The sequence below is a fragment of the Symsagittifera roscoffensis genome, chromosome 5 (assembly GCF_963678635.1).
Source record: "Symsagittifera roscoffensis chromosome 5, txSymRosc1.1, whole genome shotgun sequence".
NCBI classification, from domain to species: domain Eukaryota; kingdom Metazoa; phylum Xenacoelomorpha; order Acoela; family Convolutidae; genus Symsagittifera; species Symsagittifera roscoffensis.
This window is the reverse complement of record NC_087066.1, coordinates 18,414,840-18,441,173: the sequence shown is the minus strand read 5'-3', so window position 1 is coordinate 18,441,173 and position 26,334 is coordinate 18,414,840. Positions and strand designations below refer to the sequence as shown.

The window sequence follows — 26,334 nt, the reverse complement described above, 5'->3', positions numbered from 1 at the left end:
CGCTAGCGAGAAACACTAGTCAGAAATGGACCAGATGCTATAAAAATTCCAATGCTTCCGCAGAATATGATTATAGCAAAAATGCCGTCAAACGAGCATTATTACACAATATTCACAAGCTCGCATGTGTAACTAAGCAATAACACAGAGGCAACGATTCAGCTTCGCAAACACCGGCGAGAAAGCGGCAAAATTCATACACAAAAAAATCTGCATGTAATATTTTGCAATATAATAAGCGAAAGGCACCACTAGAACTAGAATGTATTAAACCAAATTGCGAATAAATTATGCATTTCAAAAATGTCGCGAAGTAAACCAAGTTGGAAATTTTCTGAGAAGGATTTAAATTATTATACTGTTGTATGAATCAAATAGTTTTTCCTTTCTTTTGATGAATTAAAAATCATCAACCGTGTTAGCCTATTACCGATCAAAATCAAAGCACTTGGCAAAATATTGCTAATACAGCCACTCGATTGAAAATTGCCACCAGCAGTAGCACTTTTATTTCCGACTTAGGTTAGAAAAAATGCATCGTACTATCACACTACGCTCGTGCGAAAAAGTTTGAAATGCATACAAAACTCCGAAAAAAAATCAACTTAATTACCACGATCTCTGGGACTTAAGAAATGGCTTTCCAAATGCAAGAAGAAAACTGAACCTTCAAAAACACTCCTGCAGCGGTAACAAACTAACAAAAGTCAACGCAGACGATACCCCAGAAAAGCATACAAGTAAAAAAAACTGGTTTCGACCGGACTCGAAATCCAGAGCTTTGTCGTTTCAAGCATGGGTATTACCTCTACGCCAATTACGCTGAAAAGTTGATTGAATTTGAACTTATTAGTGAGCGAGTTGAAGCACGAGCAAGACTTCATGGTCCACTTTTGTAAATTAGCACTTGGTTGCGGTACCCTTGCTTATTCAAATGGTAACTAGGAGTAATTCACGTTGTTAAACGCCAATTTGCTGTTTACTAATTCTAGAGTGGAATTGGCTTCCAGTTAAATTGAAATTGAAAAGACAGTCAAAGCCGTCAAAAAAAATTTGACATTGAACAACTTTTATAACCTTTTCTTTAACCACAACGTTCATTTAAACTTAAAATATTGGAAACTAATTGTGAAATTTTTCAAAAACATATATTTGAAAAATTTCCTGATATACCTGCGCAGAAAATACAACTGAATACAAAATTCCTCCCCACTACGTGGTCGGACTAAAATTAGAGATTTAAATTAGAGTTTTTGACACTCTAAAATTCAATTGCAAAACAGTTCAGCGTGTCATAAATGAATCGAGTTTACAAGCTCAAAAATTAAGTCTATAAATCATTTCTACTCTACAAATCAACTTAAATAGCTAACAAAACATAATTTTCTTTTGAACGAATTATCTATAAAATACCGAAACAAAATTATTGATCAGAATTGGTTTAAAAACTAATTACAAAATTATTCAGGGTTTATTTTGTGATCCGCATCTAATATATTATCCTCTCTAATTCTAAAATGATAGCAGAACTATCAAGCCCCGAGGTTTTATGGCAATTATTTTGACTTGTTTAGATGCTGTTCATTCAGCTTGCGCAGCTTCTCCTTGTCTATCATTAGAGCCGCTTGATCTTCATCTGTCAACATCTTGCTATTTCTGTACGCACCGAGGCGAAGCTTCTCTTGCATCCAACCTGAAACAGCAAAACAACATCCGTTTTGATTATAAAGCTAAATAATAGCAATCAGAATAGACTATATTTGCACGTCATTCCATTCGCACCCTAAAAGCGCTAAATAAAAAACAAACAAGTATACACAATGATCGAAGCAGCAGCCGCAACCATCAAAGCAAACATTTTTGAGAAAACCATTCAAGGAGCAAAAAAGCTTGGCAAAATTCAAGAAAACAAAAACGGATTATATAGATCAGAGACCCTTTTCTGTGGAAGCCTAAGTGGCAACTGAGAAAAATAAATGCTCTCACCAGAACAATACTCTGTCAAATAAATACAATTTCAAGCAAACTATTAATTTGAACCAAATTTGATTTATGTTCAAATTTTGCTTTTTACATGTCAGAATAAGAACCTATTACAGGTCGAACCTACGGTGCTTTAAACAGATTGTTAACGTCAAAAGTATTAAATAAAAAAAATTGAATGCAACGATAAAAAAAAAGGAGGGTATTTTCTGTTCTATCCGCCTAAATGAATAAATTTGGCAATTCAAATTTCGAGTTGAAATTGAAACCGCGAAAGCGAGTGAAACTAAATAGCACTCGCTTGCAATTAGCAGCTTTTGACATATACTTTTGTTTCCTAATCGAGCAGCTGCTAATTGCACTCGAGTGGTATTTAATTGTTTGTTTCACTCGCTTTTGCGCTTTCAATTTCAACTCGAAATTTGAATTGCCAAATTTCTTCAATTTTTGGGGGGGTGGGGGAAGGGGGGGAGGGGGGGTAAGTATAACCGAAAAGACCCAAAAAGGATGGGGGCAGCCAACCGCTTTTTATGCTTACTATATTGACTGCTTTTAAAAATGCAACTTCGAGGTTTCCAAAATTCTCATCACAAAACTGAAAAAAAAACTTTTTTTTGTTCTGAACCACCTTGATTAAAATGAGCAATGTGCTAAACACGCTTAAGAAAAAAAAAATTGACTGGAACGTTTTGAAATTTTTTTTCAAACATAAGAGTCGAAAAAAATGGAACAAGTCAAACATGATGAAGAAACTAGGTCTACCAAAAATTTATATTTTCGTGTATATTGACAAAAACTCCAATAAGATATTTTAATAATAAATTAGCAATGGACAAAGCACGCGGCGAGGAAACAAAGCCGGTAATCTTTGAGCAGGCACAAGTTTAGCCGAAAAATTAAGATTCATAATTAGTTCTTTAGGGTTTTAAGTCCCACATGAAACTACGATGAACAACACTAACACTTGCAACTACCATGAAAGTTGCCTATATCACAAGAAAAAGCATTTATGTGGGCAAATAGCCGACGACCTTTGAGCAGACACCAGTGAAACTAGAAGGAACAACGCTGGTACTTGCAACTGCAATGAAAGTTGCTTGCAGGACAGTAGAATCTGTGAGGTGGCAAAGCGCCGACAAAACTTCAGCAGACAAACGGAAGTTCGAAAAGTCAAGTTTTACCGAAAAAAATCAATCGCATACATAGTGAAAGACACTCGACCCCAGACCTTAGAGAAGGAACATCGAAATGGGACAGAACATGAAAGAATTGAATAAAGAAAAAACCTGAAGAAGAAGGAAGTAAATAAATAAGAGAAGAATGTTGTTTACGGGAAAAAGTCTAGATCCCGATTATAAGACGCTTGCTCTCGCAAGTGAAACAAAGAAACATTCGGCAACCAAAACCCCAAAAATCAATAATTCTTTACAACAGTTCAATAGTTCTTTACAAAACTATATCTGAATAATCCCGATTAAAAACCAGCTGAATTGATAGCGAAACGAGACGATGCTCGGCTTCGTACATTTTTAACAAATTTTTCGAAGAATCTCGATTCCAACAATGCCTGTCATAGCGTTAAGGTGTAACTATCTAAAGAGAACCTTGGGCTTTTTCGTTGAAAACTTCAAGATTTATAGCTAATTTTGGGGAGATTAACAAGAAGATATCAGAAACAATACAACCAAAAGTTGCACACCAAAATTACACTGTCTAGTGTAATCAAAAGTGATTTAAGGCCACTGATTTCTGCATTGCTTTTCTTTATCTTTTTGATTGGGAAGTTTCAGGCTGAAAGGTCTCATTAAGCACCTGGCTAACTTTCAATGACCGGGATTCCTATTTTCACAAAAAAGGGACATATGAGTGCTAAATGTAAAAAATTTTTAGCCCCCAAACATTACGACATAACAATAGCAACGAAAAATCTTTTTAACTTTCAGGCCAAGGTATCAATATAATCGTTATTTCGAGATTCAAACAATGGGGAAACTTGGAGGAACCACACCTAGCTTCAGTATTCCTTATTTTTTCGAAGGTCGGAACATAAAACAAAATCAGAAATTTATGTTTTACATACAGCTTTTAAAAGACTTATGACTGTAATATAATTTTCTTATAATTAAAAAATAGTGAAAAACGGTAACTGAGCTTACATATTCTTGTGGTTATGAAACCTGAAAGCTCATTATTGTTTACCTTTAGCTCGGGGTCCATTCATTTCTGGTTAATCTGGCCTCCAAACTTTATTGCTCAAATCCTTTCGGTTTTTGCGGTATGGCCTTTAGGACTTTTTCAATTTTGTTTTCTCGACCATATCATTACGTCATTAAACCGATAAAAAAATAGGCCGAAATGATACGGGCCGAGAAAAAACAAAGGAAATACGAAATCAAGGTAAGTAAAAACACATTGTACAAGTAAACCAAACACGAGCAACATTAAAGAAAAATGTGCCCCGCAAAAAACGATTCCAAGATGTAACAACTAAGCCGACAACAGCTAAATAGACAAAAAATTCGCCGACAATTTGATTAAAAGCAGCAAATTTCCCGTTTGAAAGAAAAACAGGTTCAAGTCAGATCCGAAACCAGGAGCTTGGACGTCCCAGGCATATTTGTTACCTGCAGGCTCAGTAGGCCGGTAACGCATAGAAGTTTGAATTCATTATGAACCAAGATACAAGTGATTCGAGTGATCCTGTTAAACAAGTTGTTAACCCGGAAAAAAAATCTATATTCCGGTTTGATACCACGTGCTGATCTCAACCGCAATGATTATTGTTGTATTTAATGTTCCGACCATTTGAAAAATGGGAGAAAATATGTATCCGGGTATTTTATTTTTTTTGTTTTCCACGCAGATACCACAAAAAATCATCGGAATGGGTTGAGTGATATATCACATGAAAGCATATTCAGTCGTGATTCGAACGACATAATGAAATTATCTCTGTGCCGAGAAAAACCGGTTGGAAAATTTTAATAATATTTTGCGCTAAGAAGGTGAGCGCGCAGGATTAAACTATAGTTTATTCATGCTTAATTTAAGCTGTGAACTTTTAGATTTACTCAAGTAACACTAGCGCTATTGTGGGAATCAGCGCCCTTTTGGGAATTAGCGCTATAAGTTTTTAGCGAAAATTTGGGAATCAAAAACTTAAAAGTATTTTAAAAAAAGTGTTTTTAAATTTTTTTTACAATTTAGTTTTCGTTCTTCTTGTCCATTTCCTACAAAGACTGTTTTCCATATGACCTACTTTACAATGACTGTCGAGCATGCCTAAGTTCTATTTTTTTTCGTTGCGATGCTTTTACCACACCACGCAGAAAAAAGACCCTAATTTGACAAAACTTTTTTTTATTTTTTGTTGAAGGCTATGGTGCTACTTGTTCTGTGCTACTCGTTAAACAGCTATCCTTGATATTATTATGATTTTTTTATTACTATGATTATTAACTACTATGATTCATATTGCGATGATGATTAGTAATGTTTGTCATCAAACTATTGTTTACTATTGTTTACACAGAGACGAAGTTGCGTTCGCAAACAAAAGTGAGGAACATGCAAAAATGAGCTCTAAACAGGCAAAACAAAGTGAAAAAAGGAAAAGTAAAAGATTAAAAATACACCTTGAGAAAAAATTTTGAATGTCAAATTCGAGACAAGGAGCATCACGTTTTCACATCTGCTCCACGACCGCTTGTAATTTTACTAATACTTACTGACTCCAATAAAGTTGCAAAACTCAAGGAAAAAAACTGGATGTACATCTAAAGCTGGATGTACCTCTTTTAATATTTTTATCATATATTGTACTGATACGGAAATGCGTAATTTTCATACCTAAAAAAACTGATTTTACGCATTACCCCAGTTAATTCTCTGCTTATTTGAAGGAGAAAACTATTACGCGCCCTTTCAATTGAATTCTTTATCTCAGATTTGGCAAGGTAGTTTTCGAAAAAAAAGAAGATTAAAAAAACTATAAAAAAATCAAAAATTTGACTTTTTCAAAATCCATTAAGTTTATCTTCTTAAATGTGGGAAAAGCCTCTTATGCAGAACTTCAACTTTTTTCAAATACAAACATAGCCAATCAAAGATTGTAAAAGAGTAATGAATGCAAGTTAACAAAAAAAATTACTGACTTAGTTGAAAAAATCTCAACTTTCGAATTTCAAAGAAAAAAATAGATCCCCTTTAAGCTCTTTGAATTTCTAGATCGATTTTATGATTGGCGCTTTTTTGCTCCAGTTCCACGTTCGTATTTGGAGAGTGCTATTTACGTCACTTTCATCAGATGAAAGTGCATATATTCCTAAGTGCATTCATAAATGCAATTTAGTAACTCGCAATTTGTAATCTTCTTTTGGATTTTGCTTCAGCAATTTTGCGATGGTCTTCGCAAAAATTTTTGTGACGAGTTTGCTTGACTGAAACCCCACAATTTTTCTAAAGAAAAGGTTTTTTTTTCTTGTCCTCCCATTTATCATGACTGATGTGAAAACTTGGTGCTCTTTGAAAATTGTCTGCTCACTGCAGTGGATCAGAAATTTTCCTCTTTTTTTTAAGAGTCGATGAAATAGTGAGGACTCCACTATCGATCAGCAAATGTGTAAAGGTCGCGAAAAACGTAATTGAATTCTAGTCTTTTTAATTTGAAAGCCATGGTATCAATATTATCAGGGTTGTATCACTAATACCATTAAAAACTGTTCTTTCGAGAGCCGAAAATTGCCTGTGAAAAACCACAGATAGCTTCTGTACTCCTTGCTTCTTCGAAAGTCAAAACAAAAAAATAAATACTAGTTTTCTGCTAGACAGCTTTTGAATGATCCAATAACTGTAACATGATGGTTTATTAACAAAAACCATGAAACAACAGATACTGAACATACATATTCTTGTAGTTATGAAACCTAAAAGCTGATAATCTACTATCTCTAACACACCCCGTGTTAGAGATAGTAGATTATGAGCTTTTAGGTTTCATAACTACAAGAATATGTATGTTCAGTATCTGTTCTTTCATGGTTTTTGTTAATAAACCATCATGTTAGTCATTGGATCATTCAAAAGCTGTAAAGCAGAAAACTAGTATTTATTTTTTTTGTTTTGACTTTCGAAGAAGCAAGGAGTACAGAAGCTAGCTGTGGTTTTTCACAGGCAATTTTTGGCTCTCGAAAGAACAGTTTTGTTTCCCAAACTTATACGGTAGTTGAAACAAATTAATCCAACATGTACGAGGAGTTCAAATCAGACTGGCGGTCCGAAGTTACAAAAACTATCTTTACCTTTTACAATGGTCTTCGTCACTTCACGCCTCACATGGTTGAGCAGATCTCTCCAGGTCATAGTCATGTTATGTATCTCCACTCGAGGCAACACGATGTGCATGTTGTGAATGTCTTCTATGTTCTTTTTCTTGTCGCCTCTGTAAGTCACATAGATAGGTACCTCCCGGATGCGAATCACCACAAACAAACAATTCCTCGCCGCTCTTTCAAAAGCTAAATCTATTGACTCATGGCCTGCGTGACTGCTGTATAACTTCTCAAAGTCCCTGTCTTTCGCTTCTTTTTTAACCTAAAAAGACGTATCAAATGAGCTCCAAGTTGAGACTTTTTACAAATATGGCAACGAAATAAAACAGCACACAGAAACTTAAATTTTTAAACTTATTTCATTTTTGGTCGATCAGATCCCAATATTTGCTAACAGTTCATTTAGCGCCAGTATAATAAATAAGAGGGGAAAACTTTCTTGTCACTATCCTTTTTCATTAAAAGAACTAAAAAAGAGCCATTTCGGCATATTTTGTCAAAACTACTCTAGCCAGCAGACTACAGAAAACTTCAAGCACTAAAAATATTGCTGAAACAATCGACGTAAATTGAATCCATTTGGTTTGATTATTGAGAGAAGTTCAAATAAATATTTAACAATATCCATTTCATTTTCAAATGTTTTTGTACCTTCTTTTTCTTGTTCTTCGAAGCCAGTGCCGAACTCAACGAGTATGAACTGCTTCCCGACTTATGCAAGGTCAACTTGCTTCCTGCCTTGTCGTGTGGCAAAGCAGTCGTCAAGAGCCTCATCTGATGCAATTCTTCCTCCTCCTGTTTTCGCTTCGATTCCACCGGGAACAAAAACTGCTTCATAGTCTTCCAAAACGCTTCTGTCAAGTGAATATTTAATGTCGCAATTTTTATATCCAGTAGTTCGCGGATTTGGATTCCGCCGACAGCTGGCTTTTCTCTCATCTGGACAACTAGAATCATCCCTCTGTCATTGTCCGGGCTCAGCTCATCACCTTCGTTTTGAATAGAAGATTCGCTACTACTACTTGCCATATTTCTAGCATTCTTTTCATGAGTTTGTAAAATGTCCACAAAATGGTCGTTATTGATTAGATTTTTAACTTCGACATCTTCTAAAGCGACACGGTGATCCAGGCTGTCATCACTGCTCGCAATTTTTGTATACTTGAAGTTTGTCAGGCAAACATCGGCGAAACCTATTTGACCATCAACTTCAGTTAAGCTCCACTTCGCTTTGGCGAATATGATTTCCTTTTTGTTCGCAGCAGCTGGTTTTTCATCATTTGATGGTAGTTGGATTTTACTCTTAAGCTGCAATTCTTTGTAACAGGTCAGCGCTAACTGTAATCTCTGAGCTGAAGCTTCTAATTCTTTTTTCTTAGATTCAACTGATTCTTCTTGAGCGAAAGCGTATTTTCTCCAATGAGTAATTTCTTCTTCGATTCTTTGTGAGCCTTCCGAGTCGATTTCCGAACCTAACTTTGAAGCTACTAAATTTTGAAGTGACTGCAATTTACCTTCGACCGCTGCTCTATCGCGTTTCAATGTTTTCAGAGCAAAATTCCCTTCTCTCAAATGTTTCTGAATATTTATAATTGCCAGCTTCAATTCGGCGAACTCTCTAACTTGCATTGAAAGTCTCAAAATTTTAAGATTTTCAATTGAAATCTTCTTCGATTTTTCTTGGTATAAAATTAAGTTATTCACTATGTCAAGCACTAAGCTGTACTGAAACGAGTTAGTGCTAATGCATAGATCATTATGATGAAGTCTGAATAACGAAACTGGCGCTTTTTTGGACACTTGTTGTTTTGAAGGCACATTGTATATAGGCATATTTTCGTTTTCTGAGAGTGAGTTAACAGTTACTAAAGAGACATTACAGCAACATCTGCTAATGATTCTCTGGAGCCGATAAGATCCACAAGATGACACAAGAGCACCTATTGCCTCTGTCAAGACTTCCTCTTGGAATGACTGTTCGTCCATTGATTTCGAAAGATTCTGCGACTCAATGTTCACAACAGTCAAAGGCAACCACGATACCGTTTCGTCGTTTTCTTCGCAAGCTACTAAGTCGTTATAACTCAATGTGGAAAAATACTGCATATCATTAAGAGAAACAATCAGCGAGTTCTTACTGTATAGTTTGTCTTCATACCAAATGGACTCGTGCTGATACCTGTCAATTTGGGCGTCGGAAGCTGTCACTATTACCAGACCTGGGGTGTCGAAACCGAGAAGCTTCAATTGCATGTCGGATATCGCTACTTTTAAGCTATGTTGATTGACATCTGACAGTGAAATCTTGTCATCCTCGTCATCTTCGGGTATATATTTCTCTTCATTAAACCCGAAGAACCGTTTGCTGTCAATATCTTTCACGAGGATCTCGTACAAAGGATCTGCGAACGGATTTTGCTGTTTACATGGCGTCGATGCGGTTATGGATGCTTCAGAATTATCAAGCTCTTCTGAACTGGTTCCTATTGAGGATATTTTGTGAATCGGATGCTGCAATACACTCTTCCGCCTGTCCCATTTGGATTTCGGGTCTTCGGTGTTTACAACTACAATTGGCTTCAAAGCATCTGATGACAAATTCTGCCTCAAACTTTTGTTGAAAGAGTACTGGTCGTAAAGTCGCATTATAATCGCCCGGTTCCGTCTGCTCCAAGTAGCATGCACGCCTGATGCTGTCAAAGAATGCATGGGCGTCAAGTACACGATTTCTTCTGCAACCGAGTCATTACTGGAGCGAACTGTATTCGGCGTGATTTCCGTTTTCTGGTACGACAAGCTCTGAATTGACATGAAATGGAGCTTACGCGGCGGCTCAGTGTTACGTTTATCCCTGATATAAATATCCATCAATGATGACTGATCTTCTGTCTCTGAGTTATCAGATATGACGAAGATGTAGACATTGTTGAGGTCAAATATCAACGACCTCGTGACCCATCGTGTTGCCGGTCGTCTGATTAGTCTGTCATTGTGAGGTTCCAGATACAAACTTTGCTCTGTTTTCAATCGTGAATCACTCGAGAAGTAACACGTCACTCCTCTGTTTCGCTTTTCGCTCACCCTGTAATTGTAGGTGATGGCAGGAGTGTCGAACTTGGTCACTAGGTTACGGAAATGTCGCATCAGAGAGGCTTTCTTTTTGGTTCTGACATTTTTGTAGTATGCTCCTCTTTTAATGGGACGGCCAGTCGTCCTAGAAAACAATGAACTACATGGAACCAAAGCAATTCGAGGGCTAACATTTACGGGAACTAAAAAAACGATTCAATATCTTTCCGAAAAAACCTTGCCAAGCCTTTCTGCCAGCCTAGGGAGCAATGATTTTCTTCTAGCAATAACTCAGTCCAACAAAAGTGATTTTAAATTATTGCGCGATCAATATTTGATATACATCAGGACTACTACACTTCAAAACTGCGTACCCCAAAAGCTTTCCAAATTGGTGGCACCAGTTGAAAGTTGAGCTGAACATGTCAATTTTGGCAGTGCCTGAAGGCAAGTCACTCGTCAACAGCGCTTCATCATTCACTGCAGTCATTGGCTCACCTCCAGTAGAGGGTCGAATTGAAATTGAGAAGGTAACATCAAAGCTCTGTGATCTAAACGAGATTTTCGAGACAGTTAATTTTCAAGCCCACAAATTGTGGTTGCCAAAATGTTTCGGCAACAACACCGCGTTCCATGAACATCATTACCTGAATCTTGAGTAGGTGTCGTAGTCATCTAAGTAAATATTTTGAGGCTTGAACATAACAGCATGATGGGCATACGGGTTCCCCAAACAATGATACACAAAGTTCCATGACATCTTGGTTCTAGGTGCATGTATAAAGGTTAATGGCGCCTTGCTGCACGTTTGAATAACCACTTTCAGATCTCCTGATAAAATCTGATTATTCGGAACCCAGTCGTAACATACGTTGTTCCACAGGAGTCTTAGTTTCTCCGACTGTTTGTAAGGGTCTAACGTACACAGCCACGTAATTTCAAGTGACTTGTAATAACAATGGAATTTTCCTTGGCATTTAAGGCGTGCTTTGTCCCAAAAAGGCAATGATGGGCTCGGATCAGCGGAGGGTTTGTTGATCAAAGACATTCCATGGCTAACTTCATTCCAACCCGGATCACGATTTTGACCCCAATTAAAGGTCACTGCATCAGAGGTCATGGTGAGGTTATGAAACCATTTCTGACTTCCAGGATTTCTCTTCAACCTAGCTGCTTCAAATTGATTACCAAGGGAATAGTCTGTGAAAGAAAATGAATTTTCGGGTCGCGGAATAGCTACTAAAAATTTTCCCGAAATGTTTCCATTTGCAACTGTATACATTGGATCTGGGTAGTCTCGGATTTTTATTTCAAACAAATCTGAGCTGACTGAAACTAATCGACAAGCTTGGGCACTAAATTGGATGCTTTCAGGAACTGTCGTCGTTCCGTCTAACTCGTTCATGTGTCGTATAATGTTATCACGCCCTGTCATTTCTTCGTCGGCGAAGCATAGTATCTGCCAGTTTTTCATGGTCATACAAACCAAGTTTTGATCTCCTTTGAAATAATCACGTGAACTTTTCCATCTATCGATGTAACACTTGCTGTTCATTTCAAGCAACTGTTGCTTTTTCATTTCATACACCTCATCTGTGCATAACTCCGGGGGGTTACTTAGACAAGCCTCTTGCCAACGCTTTTCGAAATATGACATTCGATCCATTTGTTCGATTTGTTCATCAAGAAGCAACCTGTAATTTTCACTGAGGCGTTTCTCGAATACACTATCATCGATTGACATCTTGAACGACTTCAAGGTAAAATTGAAGTCTGGCCACACGAACTTTGATTTACCTTTAATAGGAGGGTTGGACTCCGAGTTGACTGGACCGTTTACCGGTGACTCATTGCTAGAAGTCGGGTTACTGCTTGATGACGGATAATGTAATGCTTTCAACCATTTTCGAGCCAATGTTAGCTGCGAGAAGTTTTTATGAAAAACATATCCACTCGGAAACTTTATTTGGCATTCGTCAACGTCTAGGGTAATGACATGGTTTTTAGTTGACAGACTAAATTTTTCTCTATCAACGGTAGAAGCGGACGAAATTGTAGAATACTGGAGAAAGAACTCGGAAAACGTGAAAATCGGATCTACCTGAGACGTTTGCACTTTATCGACATGAGTTTTCGGATCCATTGTGTTCAGCAAATTCGACTTTGATTTCAAATTTCGGATCTTATTTGTATCGCAAAAAACGTTAAACGATGAACATTTTATACACAAAGATGAGGGTGAGACTGAAAATTGCAGCGCCGTCAGCTCAAAAGTATTCGAAAAAGACTCTCCGACTATTTGTTCTTCACTTGGATCCAAAGTCTTCGCGTGTATTCCAAACGTCTTACATGTCACCGAAATCAGTGGCAATTTTCTCATTTTGGAGTCAACTTTCCACGCTACAAGTTGTTCACGTGATCCAGTTTCTTGCTTTTGTTTGTTTTTGTATACTTTACTGGGCGATCTTTTCAAAGAGTTTTTCAGGGATGCGTAACATTTGACCATGGTGTATACTGTCATATGAGAGCTCGGTTCCCATTCTGAATTAAAATTTCGCAGCTTCACATCGATTGATTTCCATGGACATGCAATTTCCTTTAGCGAAAAATGATACACATTCGCCAAATTCACAACACGATCGTCATGATGAACGGACAAGCAAAGATTTGCAAATTTAAACTCAGCGAAGTCCACGAAACCTCTAGAAATTTCTGTAATTGTTAAAGATACCTTATGAACTTTCCTAATCCCAGGATCTGGGTCAGACAAAAACATACACTTCATTACATTAATCGACGTTATTTCATTATCGAATTTCAGCTTTCTGTGAGAGTCAGATTTTTCGGATTCAGCCTTTGTTTGTTCTTCATCTCCAGCGCCTTTAAAAGATCCATTTCGCATCAAACTCACATTGGAGGCCGATCTCTTCCGAGGGATGAGTCGTTTCACACTTTGAACGAAAGCGTCGATGACAAACGGAGCACTGCATATTTTGATCACATCGATGTACAAACAGTAAGTGAAATGAAAACCACCCCCATTGAGTAAAAATCGAAACTCTTTAAGGCAAAAATGGGGCGAACTCTCCGACGAACCGTAAGTAGTAACATTGAAGTCACTTATGAACCCTTCAAAACTTAATTTCGTATCTAAGTCCAGATTCTGGAACTCTTGCTTCGAATATTTATTACAAGGATCTAACAAGGTATAACTCTTTTCTGAAATAGAAATTTCAGCTGAAACTTCCATTGAGTGCGAACACTCGAGAGAAACCGGGATTAAGTCTATAAGTGGAATCGAATCTTCGTCCGGGTGTATATGGAGTTGCGAGTCTAATTCCGCGAAACCAAGTCGTGCCGACACTGAACGCGGTTTCAAGTCTAAGATCAAATTGAAACTCTGAATTAGCAACGTGCTCACGCTTTTCTCCACAAAATGGCACTCAAACTGTGGAATTACACAGTTGCAGTGGATAGTTTGCTTGTCAATAATAGTAACCGTTGCTTGCATGTACGAGAACGTACAGAGAGAACTTTCAATATCTGGGAAAATATCTTCCAATTTGAAGCAATGAATGTTAAAGGTAACAACAGGGGGCAGTTTTGACGTCTTACACAATTGTCTGATAAAGTTATGATGAAAAAATGCGATTAACAATTCTGGTGAGAGTTTAAATTTGGGCTTCAAGCCATTGGAGTTATACAATGAAGCTTCGCTTTTGACATTTAAGATACTATTTAGACTAATTAAAGGCTCCTTGATATCAAAATTCATTGAAGATAATTTATATTTCGTGGAAAATGAGAAGCACTCCTTGTCAAAAATTGACAAAAGGGACAATTCGAAACACGTGAAAACGTTTGTAGGATCCGAACATGCAGCCACGATTTTCGAGATTCTAATCGATCGAATTGTGAACACAATTTTAAACCAATTGTTGGGGGGACTTTCATTTTTCTCTTCTCTCAAAATGACATGTTGCAGATTAACAGTAATTGAGCGAGCAATATGTGATATTTTAATATTAGTAATTTCGAACTGAATGAATTTGAAAATATAATACAAAGCTGAAGGTAAATAAACATTGCGCAATTCTTGTGGGTTTTTGGACCCTGCTTTCAATTTCTTTACAGAGGTGGCAGCTATTAACGGATGATAAGTGATGTTTAAACCATCGATAATGAAGATAAACGTACGCTTTCTGTAACTTATCGTGATATGATTGGCAACAAGGTGTAACGATTTGAGTGTAATTTGAACATTATGAACTCCTCTCAAATTGATTTTATCAATTGTAATTTTTCCTCTAGAGACAAAATAAGTTCCCCACACGCAGAGTTTCTCGAAGAACCACAGCAGGAGAAAACCCAAAAGGCATAAGAAACATACATCCAACCAATCCATTTTAATGATCCCGAGTGGCGGTTTTAGGTACCAAGATAGCACCAACAATTTGGAAATTTTAATGGCTCTGTAATACAAGGTCACATTTCATCCACTGTGGTCTATATAACCTCAGGCCCAGACAAATGATGCGAACATAGACATCTGAAGAAAAAATGACCTTAGGACTGAAAATTCAAGGTTCATAATTATTGTAGTAGGTTTCCACTGTTCATAAAAAGTCCAATAAAAAATATTTTACATTCAGTTTATAGGCAAGGAAAGGGTGGATGCTTTTAGTTATTCAGTCTTTCTTCGCTTCATTTTCTGCTTGCGTTAAAAGTTTAGATTTGATGCCCAGTTTTTGAAGTTCCTCCACAATATCGCCCGATTGATGCATCTGAAGAAGAACGTCACATCCTCCAATAAACTCTCCTTTAAAGTAGACTTGTGGGATGGTTGGCCAGTTTGAAAAAGATTTCACGCCCTGAAATCAATTATTGTCAATCATTGAAATGTCTGATAAAAGAGGCATAGCAGAGGGCTGTTCAGGAACAGAAAGAATTGAAAAGAAAAGCCTCTAGCAGCTGAACGAAGTGGGAAGGAAATATGGCGAAGGGTAATTTTTCCGGCTGACTTTGACAAACTCAAACAAAGCTAATATGAAACCAAGTTTAATATAATAATACTGGAGCCCTATTGGTGGTGATTGGGATAATAATACAAAAAATAGGATTCGGATACCAAAATTTGTATCAAAGTCGAAAAAAAACTCGTCGTCAGAATCCTTATGAAACTATTTCCTTTTAACGACGCCCTTATTTTCCACTCACATCCACTCAAAAGAAATTAGATTTTTTTAGGAGTTGATTTTTTTGCAACGATAAAGATTGTCAAAACATAGTGCTATTTTCACAGCAACCGGCTATCCTTGTTTCTGATATGAAACTAGGCGCTTTGAACGACAGCCACACTCGATCGCAGAAAAATTCGAGGAGAATGCAAAAAGAGGCTAATAGGTCCCTACAAGCTTAAGGAAAAAAAATCGTCGAAAATTCAGCAAAGAAACATAGACAGATTAAAAAACGTTAAGGAAATCTGCAGAATCTTTGAATTACTAAAATCTTTTCGGTTGACACGTTTTAAATCAAAATAGCTCGGGAAAACTAGAGAATTCCGTTTTTATTTCCACTGAGAATCTAAAACAATCTACTTTTGGTCACCAAAATTAAAAACCAAATACGCTAAAAAATGAAATACAATTAAAGAGCGAGCCAAAATTTTCAAGCTATCGTAAATTGTGTTAAAAGATAGTAAAATTTGCCCTCCATTTTAAAGACCATTTATCCACGGAGAAAAGGACCAACAGACGAGCTGTACAACTCATCACGGCAAACCGCTGTTGTGCGCCTGCTAAGACCTACTTGAAATTTTTTTCTTTTCTTTTCTAGGCTGGATAAAGTTGCCTCACCCTCAAGCAACAAGCACGGATCATTGTGGGCCTCGAACATCCGACCTTTCGATTGAGCTAAATTGCAGGAGGAGGCGTAGCCACTTCACCGCCGCTCCCCACAAATAAACTAAAAAAACCAAGTATTGAACAAAATAAATAACTGCGAAACAATGATAATTGATTATTCAGCCAGAAAAAAATTAAAAAACATAACTATAAACTTTTTTAAGTAGCTGATAAAAACATAGCTACAGCAAACTTTACAATTTACATTATCGTTTCAGTTAAAATAATGTTTTGAACACCAAAAAAAGCTGCTGTAACGATTGAATCAACAGAAGAAAAAACTAACAAAAACCACCTTCACTGAAAAAAAAACATGAGCTGCTGATTTGAAGAGGCTTTGAGCAACTCAAACAAAAACATCTGACATCACATAGAAACAATGTTTTATTCTACAGATTTGAAACTCTAGTAAAAACCAAATGCTGATGTAGCAAGGATAGTCAGTTGCACAATCATAAACATAGCCAACTGACAGTTGAAAAATAGTAATGAACGCAAGGAAACTGAAAAAAAAACCGACTTGTTTTTTTTTCTCTCAAAAATCTTCAATTTTGTATTTCGAATTAAAAATTAGATGGCCTTAAAGCTCTTTGAATTAGCATAAATTGCAGAACAATTTATGATAGACAATTTTCTGTTGAAACTAACCCAATTTGAGAAAACTGGATCAATAGGTAAAACTTTTATTCCACTGGGAAATCATAAAATTAAATTCCATTTTGGAAATTTGAAGTCAATCACGTTTTTTGTGGCCTTTACTCGTTTTTTGTTCGATAGGGGAGTTTACCTTCCATTTAACAATAGAAATGCACTGAAATTAAAATGAAATCACAAGTCAAACCCCGAAAATTCAAAATTGAGCGTTAACAAATTTCTTGATTTAAGACAACAAAAATCAGCAAGACCTATATTACTCTTAAAAAAACGGAAACAAAAAAACTGTGTCTATTTTTCCATATAGTTTTCTCGTTTGTCCGTAGTGGAGAGAAGATCTGAAAGAAAACCTAGAACTTAAGACATATTCGATTTTCACAGTAAATTCGGTATATTCGACGCAGTTTTTGCCCAAAAATTGATAGCAAAACAAAAAATCAACACCAAAAAATCAACACAAAAAAAACTAAATTCTTTTCTCAAACTATTTATTTCAAGCAAAGCGCTAAAAATTTCGAAGGGTAATTTTCCTGTGGTAAATTTTCACGGCTCAAACAAAAGCTTATCCTCCTATTTTTAGCCTGCTCCCTCGCTTTATTTGCCCATAGAAAATTAGACCAAAAATCGAAGCTTCTTGAAATTTCCTGATGCCGTTCGAATGACAACTCACAATCGTGATTTAGAGTGTATCGTGATTTAGAGTGTAAAACAAAGAAAAAAAGTACAAAAAACTGAAGCACCGAAGACAGTCCTCCACACTTACAGTGGTCGGGACTATAACAAAATCGTTTCAAACGTACTTCTCTGATTTCATTTTCTTCCAGAACATTATGCGCATTGTAATCCTCAACTCCGTGCATCTTTAAAATCTGTACGACAGCATTACTGAAACCACACTGAGGCGCCGTAGGCACTCCTTTCATGAAAATTACTATATCTTTCGCTGCAACCATATCAGACAACCTCTGTCGTAGTTCGCTGGAGAGCGCTGATGTTGAGCATGCTCTTAGAGGGATGAGAAAAGTTGAGGCAATTGTGTAATTACGAGTCAGATTACGTAATACAGACATAATTATTTTGTTTTCTCAATGCCAAGAATCACACATTCAAATCTGCAACAAAATAAAGATTTACAAACAAGCAAACTCAAAGTTATAAATATCAAGATCCTAGTTGAAACAATTATTTTTTCTTCTTCGATCAGACCTGAAACTAATTTATTAAATATATTTCATAACGCAAATTTCAACATAAGAACAAAGTTTCTATTGAGTTTGAAGATTATAAAATCAATCAGAATCGTCACTACTGGGTGGCGAAAGTCTAAAATTTGCACTTTTTCTATCACTAGCAACACTGTCCGCGTCTTTTTTCTTGCGACCGCGTTTCTTCTCTTTTTCCTTTTTATTCCTCTTTTTGCCTCCTTTTGTCGAGCTACTCGAGGAAGCGGAGAAAGGTGGGAGGTACATTGGCTCTCGGTTGGAAAGAAACTCCTCGTCAGTGACATTTTCGATGTTTGGATTAGTGGCGAAGAACTGACTGTCTTCATCTAAGTCTGCTCTGCCTGAAGCATGTACGTCTAGGGTTTGTATTCTTAGGTCTGACTCATCTTCCTCTTCGGTTGGAAAAGGATTGAAAGAAGCAGATGGATTGAGCGAAACATTCCTATCGAATAAATAAGTATTCAAATTAGATTTTTAATGGTTCTGTTTCTGTTACGCAACATACGAAAAGTATATGAAAACACCATCACTAACCTAGAATCACCTCTGTGTCCGTGTGTCGTTTGAGATTGCTCACTGCTTGTTACAGTTACATTCAGCGACTCGATCGAAGTATCCATAGACTGGTCCATGTCATGGTCATGTTGATCCATACCTGTCAACTGTGGCATTTCTCCTCTTGTGACATCAGCTCTCTTCTCGCGTAGATTTACAACCACACCTAGCTGTGGCTTGGGCAGACAGTACGGTCTCCCTCTGCCGTAAAGAGCATGGTAGAATTCTATTGCACTGCATCTCAATCTCGAGTCTAGAGTAGGAAAAAAATTACGATTGAGTTCGACGCAATTTCAGCAATAAAACAGCTACCCTTATAATTATATTTCGACTACCATTAATTGCGTTTCTTTCAAAAATCGAGATGTATTGTGCAATTTTTGTTTTACTCAGCAAATTTATTCAAAATCACATCAAATACTGTCATTAACGCTGGTAAAATAAGAAAAGACACACCTCCTACTGCGATTTTATTGACAAGGGTCCACAATCTGTCTACGGTGCTTTCCGTGTTAAGTGGGTTGGCATCCGCTCGGTTGAAGGGTGGACTGGCACACAACATCTGCAGAGTACAGTGTCGCACATACACATCCCGATCTGAGGCAAAAAAATCATCAATATTAGAAAAGGTGAAGGGTAATTTAAACATAGACTTGCGATGCAAATCACACATTGCGGTACAAAACAGTGAATGAAAAAAAGACAAGTCAAAAGAAGTTCTGAAGTTGAAAAAAATTATTTGAAAAATTTTGTATCGGTTGAAGTTCATTAACAGCCCCTAAAAACTAGAAAGAAATTACCGAGTGGCAACGAAGACGAGAAACTTTGGGTCGAGACCTGTTGAGCGGAAAACCAAACCTCGAAATAACGCAAAATAAATTGACAAAGTCGATATAACATAAACTGAAACTGTTTGAATAAGTAAAAAAAATGAAAAAAAAAAAATCAGACATGGGGTAAATTTGTGAAACTCAGTTATAGTAAAAACGGTTTACATTGGAACAGAAGCCATGCTTTAAAAATTAAACCACTAAAAACCTATCAGATAGAAAAAAAAGCGTTAAAAAACGGAAAATGAGCCGAAAGAAACTAGGACGAAAACCACGAGCCCAAAAAAATATAGGACATTTTAGAACTTATAGCAATTAGAAAATATTAATTTTAAAAATTATAGCAAAGATAATTAGAAAGGAAACCGGCTTGAACTAATTTCTACTTAAGTGATATTAGCTTTATTTAAATTTGAAAGATCCTGTAGAAGTGAAGATCCTCTATAAGAAGTGAAGATTTTGTGGACAAGGTTGTTTACGGGAAAAAAGTCTAGTACCCGATTGTAATACCCTTGCTTATTTCATGGATAAAAATCAACCCGGAAAATCAATAACTGTTCCAAAGTTATAACAAAGAGCGATCCAGCTATTTAACCTGAATCTGCCACCGAAACTGTTATGTATCATCGAAACAGAATATAATCAAGCATAGAAGCAAGAACTTCTACAGTTGAATGTTGTAATCGCTATTAGACTGTCGAAAGATGAACCCTTCATCATAACATAGTCAGTCAATCTAATATATCTTAAAATTACAGCTCTTTTCATTTCAATCGACAGACTCAAGGTAGAAGATTGCGTACCATTTTCAATGATATCCAACAAGAACGACAGAATATAGCTGTTGGCATCGTCCCTCGTGAAATCAATCAGCGATTCAATCGCCGCCAGTCTCACATCTACAAACTGGTGTTCACTGCAGTAGCTCTTGAACAGGGTGGGGTCATTTGGAATGTGTCCGTTCCTCTGTAGATTCCTCATTGCTTTCAAACAACTGACTGTCACCGATAGTTTGTAGGAGGGGACCAGTTTGTCTATGTTGAGATACCGGACTAGTTCTTCCACGATCAGCTTCATTTCTGTAACAAATTAGCATCATCCTTAACAAAAAAAGCTTGAAGCCATGAAAGTCAAAAACAATCGCCTTAAACTCTTGAAAATCAGAAAATCGACAAAAAAGTGCAACTTTTATTTGCCGGGACTTGATATCTTTGACGAAGTCTCAATGAAAACCATAAATTCAAATCTACGCAAAACGCACCTGGTGTTAGCATATCGGGCGAAGTTACAATGGTCGTGCTGGGCGAAATTGTCTCGGAGAGTGCATCAATCAAATTAGCCTTGTACATTGCATCCGAGTATGCGTTTCTTCTATTATCATTGAACTTAAGCCAGCTCAAGATAAATGAAACAATTTCATCGGGGCAGAATTTCTGCACGTTTCTGTAATTGCCAAGAGATTTTATAAACTCTTTTTGCATGAAGTATTCTTCCAAGTTCGTGAAATCATTGCTTTGCACTATGTCATTGCACGCGCCCGATGAAAACATACTACGCCCAATATCAATTAACATTTGAGTAGCTTGCCATGTTGCCGCACATTTAGTTGCCATGAAAACTAGGGACTCGAATGCAGCTATTCGAACTCGGTAGAAAAAGTTGACTTGTTCGATTGTGAAAACGAGAGCTTGTCGACTTTCTGGGCTCTCGAATTTCTTCAAGTTTTCGACTGCATCAAATTGCGCTAAAGCAACTCTTTCGTACCTAGAAGTATCAACAATTTTTTCAGAAAAAAATACTTAAAACTTCAAAAAAAAACAAATCAATTGGAACATGGAAGAAGCATTGGAAAAGGCAATTTGAATTCAAAAGATATATATTATATTCCAATAAAACATTTCAAGAAAAAATTTAAGATCTCACCTAAGCATCAGCTGCCACAGAACATCAGGCATATTCATTTTCACATGACAAATCAGCTCCATCTGGGGATCGAACCTCAGCCACAAGACTGGCATGTCCTGATCTAAATTCTTGAAGTCGATATCAATCTCTTCGCCATACGCCATCGGTATCTTGCGTTTCTTGATCCTCCTGTTCTTCGAATGACACGATATGTCATGCTTGGACACCAGATCTTCGCAAACTAGAGAGTGTGTAAAAGGTCCATCTAGCTCCTGAATTGAAACTGTAACTGGACCCACGTAGCGAGTTAGACCTTTCTTAGCCAGGGTTACATCGTGTTGTTTCATAACCAGTTCCACGCAATTTCGCTTCCGGTTGAAATCAAAAGAAACAGTAAACTGCGGATGGCCTCCTTTGAAGACCCACATGTTCATGAGTTCGTTCAAGTCTTTTCCGCAGAGGGAACTGACGCTGTTAAGAAGAGAGTTTGTCGATATTTGCATGCTGCTCCAGGAAGTACATGCCTGTTTGGAGACATTTATAGCAAGAGATATCATCTTGTTGATTACCTGAAATGTAATGATTCAGAAAAGATTTGCAGTTATGGTCGAAAACATTTGAACAACTTGAGGCAATGAGAGCAATCAAACTACAAAATATAACAATTTTTATAGAAAACCCTCATTGGAACCATAGTATCTATGCTTTATTACTAGCTATTGATTCCATTTTCACTTTTTGCAGGCAAATTTTGAATTCTTAACTAGCTTAGCTAATTAGCTAAAAAATAGGACGTTTAGCACCTACCAGAAGCAAACAAGTATGATGAATTTCTACCTGTGTAAGTATTTCAGGTCCAATATTCTCTCCGACCAGTCTAACCACAAGAAAAGCTTTGAGTTTCATCATCTCCACGTAGCTGGGTGACATAAGGTTGGCATACAATTTGCACGCATTCACGTTGTCACTCTTATGACCATTCGACAGGGCCAAACTGTTGTCCAAGATGATTTCTCCATTCGCTTCTTCATATTCACACACCTATATATAGACTAAGAATTAAAATATTTTAACTTACACTTAACCACATATCAATGTTGAAAATGACCCTTGGAGATATCTAGACAAGATATAACGATAATCCAGATCATTTAAAAAAAAAAAGATTTTTTTTGCTCAATAATTTACGCAAAAGGCAATACAGTCGTTTCCTGTGAGCATTAAAGTTAAAGGTTTTCAATGTTTTAAAACATTTGTAACGTTTTACGTAGAGTTTTCCGAAAAGTTAATAGAAACGAACACCTTTCTGATGGTTTCCCTGACAGAGTACAGATACTCATTCAGTCCGAATATCTCCTTCTCAAACTGGGCAGCGATGTACTTGCTGATTCCGAAGACAGTCCACGAGTCACTCCAGCTAGCCGATGCAATGAAGCAGCCGAAAAACTGGGAGGCGATTGCATGCCCCAGAAGCCTAAGCGGTGATGAAGAGATGTGAGAGGTGGAATTTACTACTCGATTTATATTCAACTCGTCCTCTTAAAGTCATCACATCTTCAAATGTTCTTCTAACTTTTCAATTCAAAGATGGTCTAGATCCATGTTATAAAACAAAGTTGATCAAACCAATTTAACGAAAACTTATTTTGGATATTTTATTTAGCGCTTGTTTGGCAAAAAAGTTTTTTTTTTAAATAGAAATATTGTGCAAAATGTTGAAACAAAATTTACACATGTTGTCAATCATGCCTCACTTACTTAATATCTACGCTATCGTATAATTCCCGAATCTCACCACTTATTAAAAACGACACTGAATTGAACAAAAAAAATTTAAAAAAAAAAAAAGAATCAATTTTTTCAGTGCGAAACTTCTGATAGGAGTAGTAAATTTCCTCAAAGTATGCGGTACTTGGTCTATTATCTTCTCCGTGTGCAACAGCGCAACGCTACCAATACACATTCCTGCGAACGGCAAACACTGCGTAAACGCTTCTTCGACAAAAACAGTTTTAAACTGCTGAAAAGGCAATCTCGAACTTAGATGTTGCTCTAGGAACTCAATACAATCAACAACATTTTCCACTGTGCTGGTCAACGCCGCGCTCAGTCCTGGCGAACAAAAATGTGTGATCTCCGACGATTTCTGATCCGGCATCATTTCAAAATCTCCAACTACAATTCCGATTTTATTCGCACAAACTGGGATGTCAACATGATAAATGAAGGTCAAAAGGTTACCCGATTCGTATTCAACGACGTCTAAAAGTTCGCCAGAACATATCGCTAAAAGGTCATTTGGAACCGTGACTTCGACTCTCCACGTACAAGGCATTAGAGGCGAGTCAACATGTGGGAACCACAGCTTATTACAGTTTTCGTAATAATACGTAAACATATGTTTATGTCTTATAATTCGCTGTTTGTTTTCACAAGTGGGTTTGTTGGTCTGCTTAGGTACTAAAGAAGGCGAATTGACGAAGTGAACTCCTGCGTTTTTCGACTCTAATGAAAATTCAATTCTGACTGCCAATTCTTCAGATCGTTCGACTTCAGCGCGCATATCGTACGGTACTGTAAAGCTCAGCTCTCCATTCCCTAAAACAAACTCTTTTCGTCTGCAATCGGTTCAATCAAATTTTTCCAACAATCACCCACGTGGACAGAGAGGCTATGCAGAGCATCGCAACACTTGCGATACAATGAAAACAATGCATCGCAAGATATCGAAAAGACAAAAAAAACAAGGACGTCTTTTCCTCAACAAAATTAAGCTGAAAAAATAGCGTGAAAAAATTCCGAAAAGATGTTTCTACAAAACTATCATACCTCTCTTGAACGATGTTCATTAAAAGCCTTACCGAATCAATGGCCGAGCGTCAACTAAGACGCAAAAACTAGGGTCAACCCCTGTTATGCCGAAAACGAAACTGTACACATAAAATATTCTAGCTATAATTTTTTTTATTTTGACCTATCCCTCCTCGGGGCTTAAAACAACAACGACAACCTACCCAACCTTCCTTGACTAGGCAACATCATTATAAACAATTCACTCTTGAAACTCAGCGACTTAAATTGACCAGCGATACAATTAGAATATTGAACACAGAGGCTAAACTTCGCTTGGCAAACAATAGCAGGAACACGACAAAAAGCATCTCTATAAAACGCAAATAGAGACACTAGAAATAAGCCTCGAATTAGCAAAAACAATCGACAACGTCTGAGATGCGATCCTGCGACCGAGAGATTAAGATTCTCACGCAATACATACTAAGCTACGGGCGCTTAATACGCACCAAACACTAGCCACAAGTAAAGCAGAGAACATATGCTATGCATTCACCAATGCTAGTGAATTTTTCCAAATAAGTGAACACTTTTAATGAACACTTTTATTTGCGAAAGGGTAGAGAAAAAGAATGTTCGTAATAAAACACTAAGCTGACCGCTAGTGTAATTACAAGATATTGAAAAGAAAAAGAAGAAAGTCATATCCTTGTCTCAAACGATGTTCATAAACAGCATTAACAAGCACTGAAACACAATGAACGAACGGCAACTAGGGCGAAAAAATTGGGTTGACGCTCGTTGAACCAAAATCGAAACTAGACACACACATTCAAGAAAAAATTTTTGAAGTATAATTTTTAAGACCTGTGAAACAAAATTTTTTTATCTCTGTGAAACAAAAAAAACATACTTCACCGTTCAAACTGCGCAACTCAGTTGACAAAGCCGATATAACATAAACCGAACCCGTTTAACCGGAAAAAAATCAAATTTTTACACAGGCGAAGCTTCGCTTCGCAAACAGTTGCGAGAACACGACAAAACACGCATCCCTCTAAATGGCAATAACAAAAATTCGAACCTGCGCCCTTGAATTTAAAAGTCTCACGCACTAACCACTCAGCCACGGAAGGTTATTAACCACCAATCAGTGACAATTTCCAAATAAGTTAACACTTTTATTGAATCATTTTATTTGCGAGTTAGTTGGAAGAAAAAGAAGGTTCGTAATAATACACTAAGTTGATCGCAAGTGTAAAAGTTATTAAAAATCAGAGTTGGTAAATTTACAAACTACAGAGCAACTTTCAATTATAGTAAAAAACTGTTTGAAACAAAAAATTAAAAAATCCAGCTTTGAAAAAGAACCACTTGGAAAGCTTACCAGATAAAACTTTATATTTTTATTTATATTTTTATATAAATATAGATATATATTTGAAAAACTGAATTACTACCCCATTTGAAATAAAAAGTGAAACCATGACGGCTCTGTCTTAGTTTTTTGCAGCTTTTTATTTCATTTCCTTCAGCATAATGATGAAATATTGAAACTTCCATCTTTTCTAACTGGGGTCGAAAATACTTGCAATGTAAAATCAAATTAAATTTAAAGAAGGATAAACCAACCGATGTCAAAATTGGTAGCTTCAATGGCTTGCATGTATGCTCCACAGAAGTAGTCCAAGTTCCTCTGTTTGATATCATCAGGACATACCAGAAGAGTCGGATCCCTGTAGTCAAACGACACCTGTCTGGAACCATTGAGACAAACTCTGTATAATCTGGAGTGCCTGCAGTTCAAGGTCACTTTCTCCAGTGGGAATCTGGTCGCTTTTAAATTAATGTCTACAAAACCGAAGAGTGAGTGCTTTTCGAAATTGACCTCCCGGATGCAAAGAGTTTGGTGGACAAGGCGAAAGGGTGGCTCGTTAATTTCAAAAGACATTGTGAAGATGTTCAGAAGATGTTCAACTATTTAACAATGAAGATGACATTTAGCCAAAACTACTTGTCATGTCACCTCTAAAATATACACCATCCAAAAATCCAGCTCAAAATTTATTTCTAACTTCAGTTCGTATTT

The 26,334-nt window shown here is 36.9% G+C and overlaps 3 protein-coding genes across 3 annotated transcripts; all 3 read right to left on the bottom strand.

The window, feature by feature from the left end:
- Positions 1–1,088: 1,088 nt before the first annotated feature.
- LOC134846633 (uncharacterized) lies at positions 1,089–22,838 on the bottom strand. The gene is made up of 13 exons (XM_063864020.1): positions 22,753–22,838; positions 22,290–22,493; positions 21,471–22,021; positions 20,809–21,311; positions 20,351–20,626; positions 19,174–19,314; positions 18,697–18,970; positions 18,235–18,604; positions 11,030–14,874; positions 10,757–10,933; positions 7,965–10,527; positions 7,284–7,575; positions 1,089–1,693 (listed from the first exon to the last, which is right to left on the bottom strand). The coding sequence occupies exons 2-13, from the start codon at positions 22,380–22,382 to the stop codon at positions 1,557–1,559; spliced, it is 9,222 nt and encodes a 3,073-aa protein (XP_063720090.1). The 5' UTR covers positions 22,383–22,493; positions 22,753–22,838; the 3' UTR covers positions 1,089–1,556.
- Positions 15,011–18,047, bottom strand: LOC134846859 (glutaredoxin-related protein 5, mitochondrial-like). Its single transcript, XM_063864256.1, has 2 exons — positions 17,740–18,047; positions 15,011–15,253 (listed from the first exon to the last, which is right to left on the bottom strand). The coding sequence occupies exons 1-2, from the start codon at positions 18,007–18,009 to the stop codon at positions 15,071–15,073; spliced, it is 453 nt and encodes a 150-aa protein (XP_063720326.1). The 5' UTR covers positions 18,010–18,047; the 3' UTR covers positions 15,011–15,070.
- LOC134846632 (transcription initiation factor TFIID subunit 2-like) lies at positions 22,716–26,270 on the bottom strand. The gene is made up of 3 exons (XM_063864019.1): positions 25,878–26,270; positions 23,325–24,050; positions 22,716–22,990 (listed from the first exon to the last, which is right to left on the bottom strand). The coding sequence occupies exons 1-3, from the start codon at positions 26,194–26,196 to the stop codon at positions 22,716–22,718; spliced, it is 1,320 nt and encodes a 439-aa protein (XP_063720089.1). The 5' UTR covers positions 26,197–26,270.
- Between the last annotated feature and the right edge of the window lie 64 nt (positions 26,271–26,334).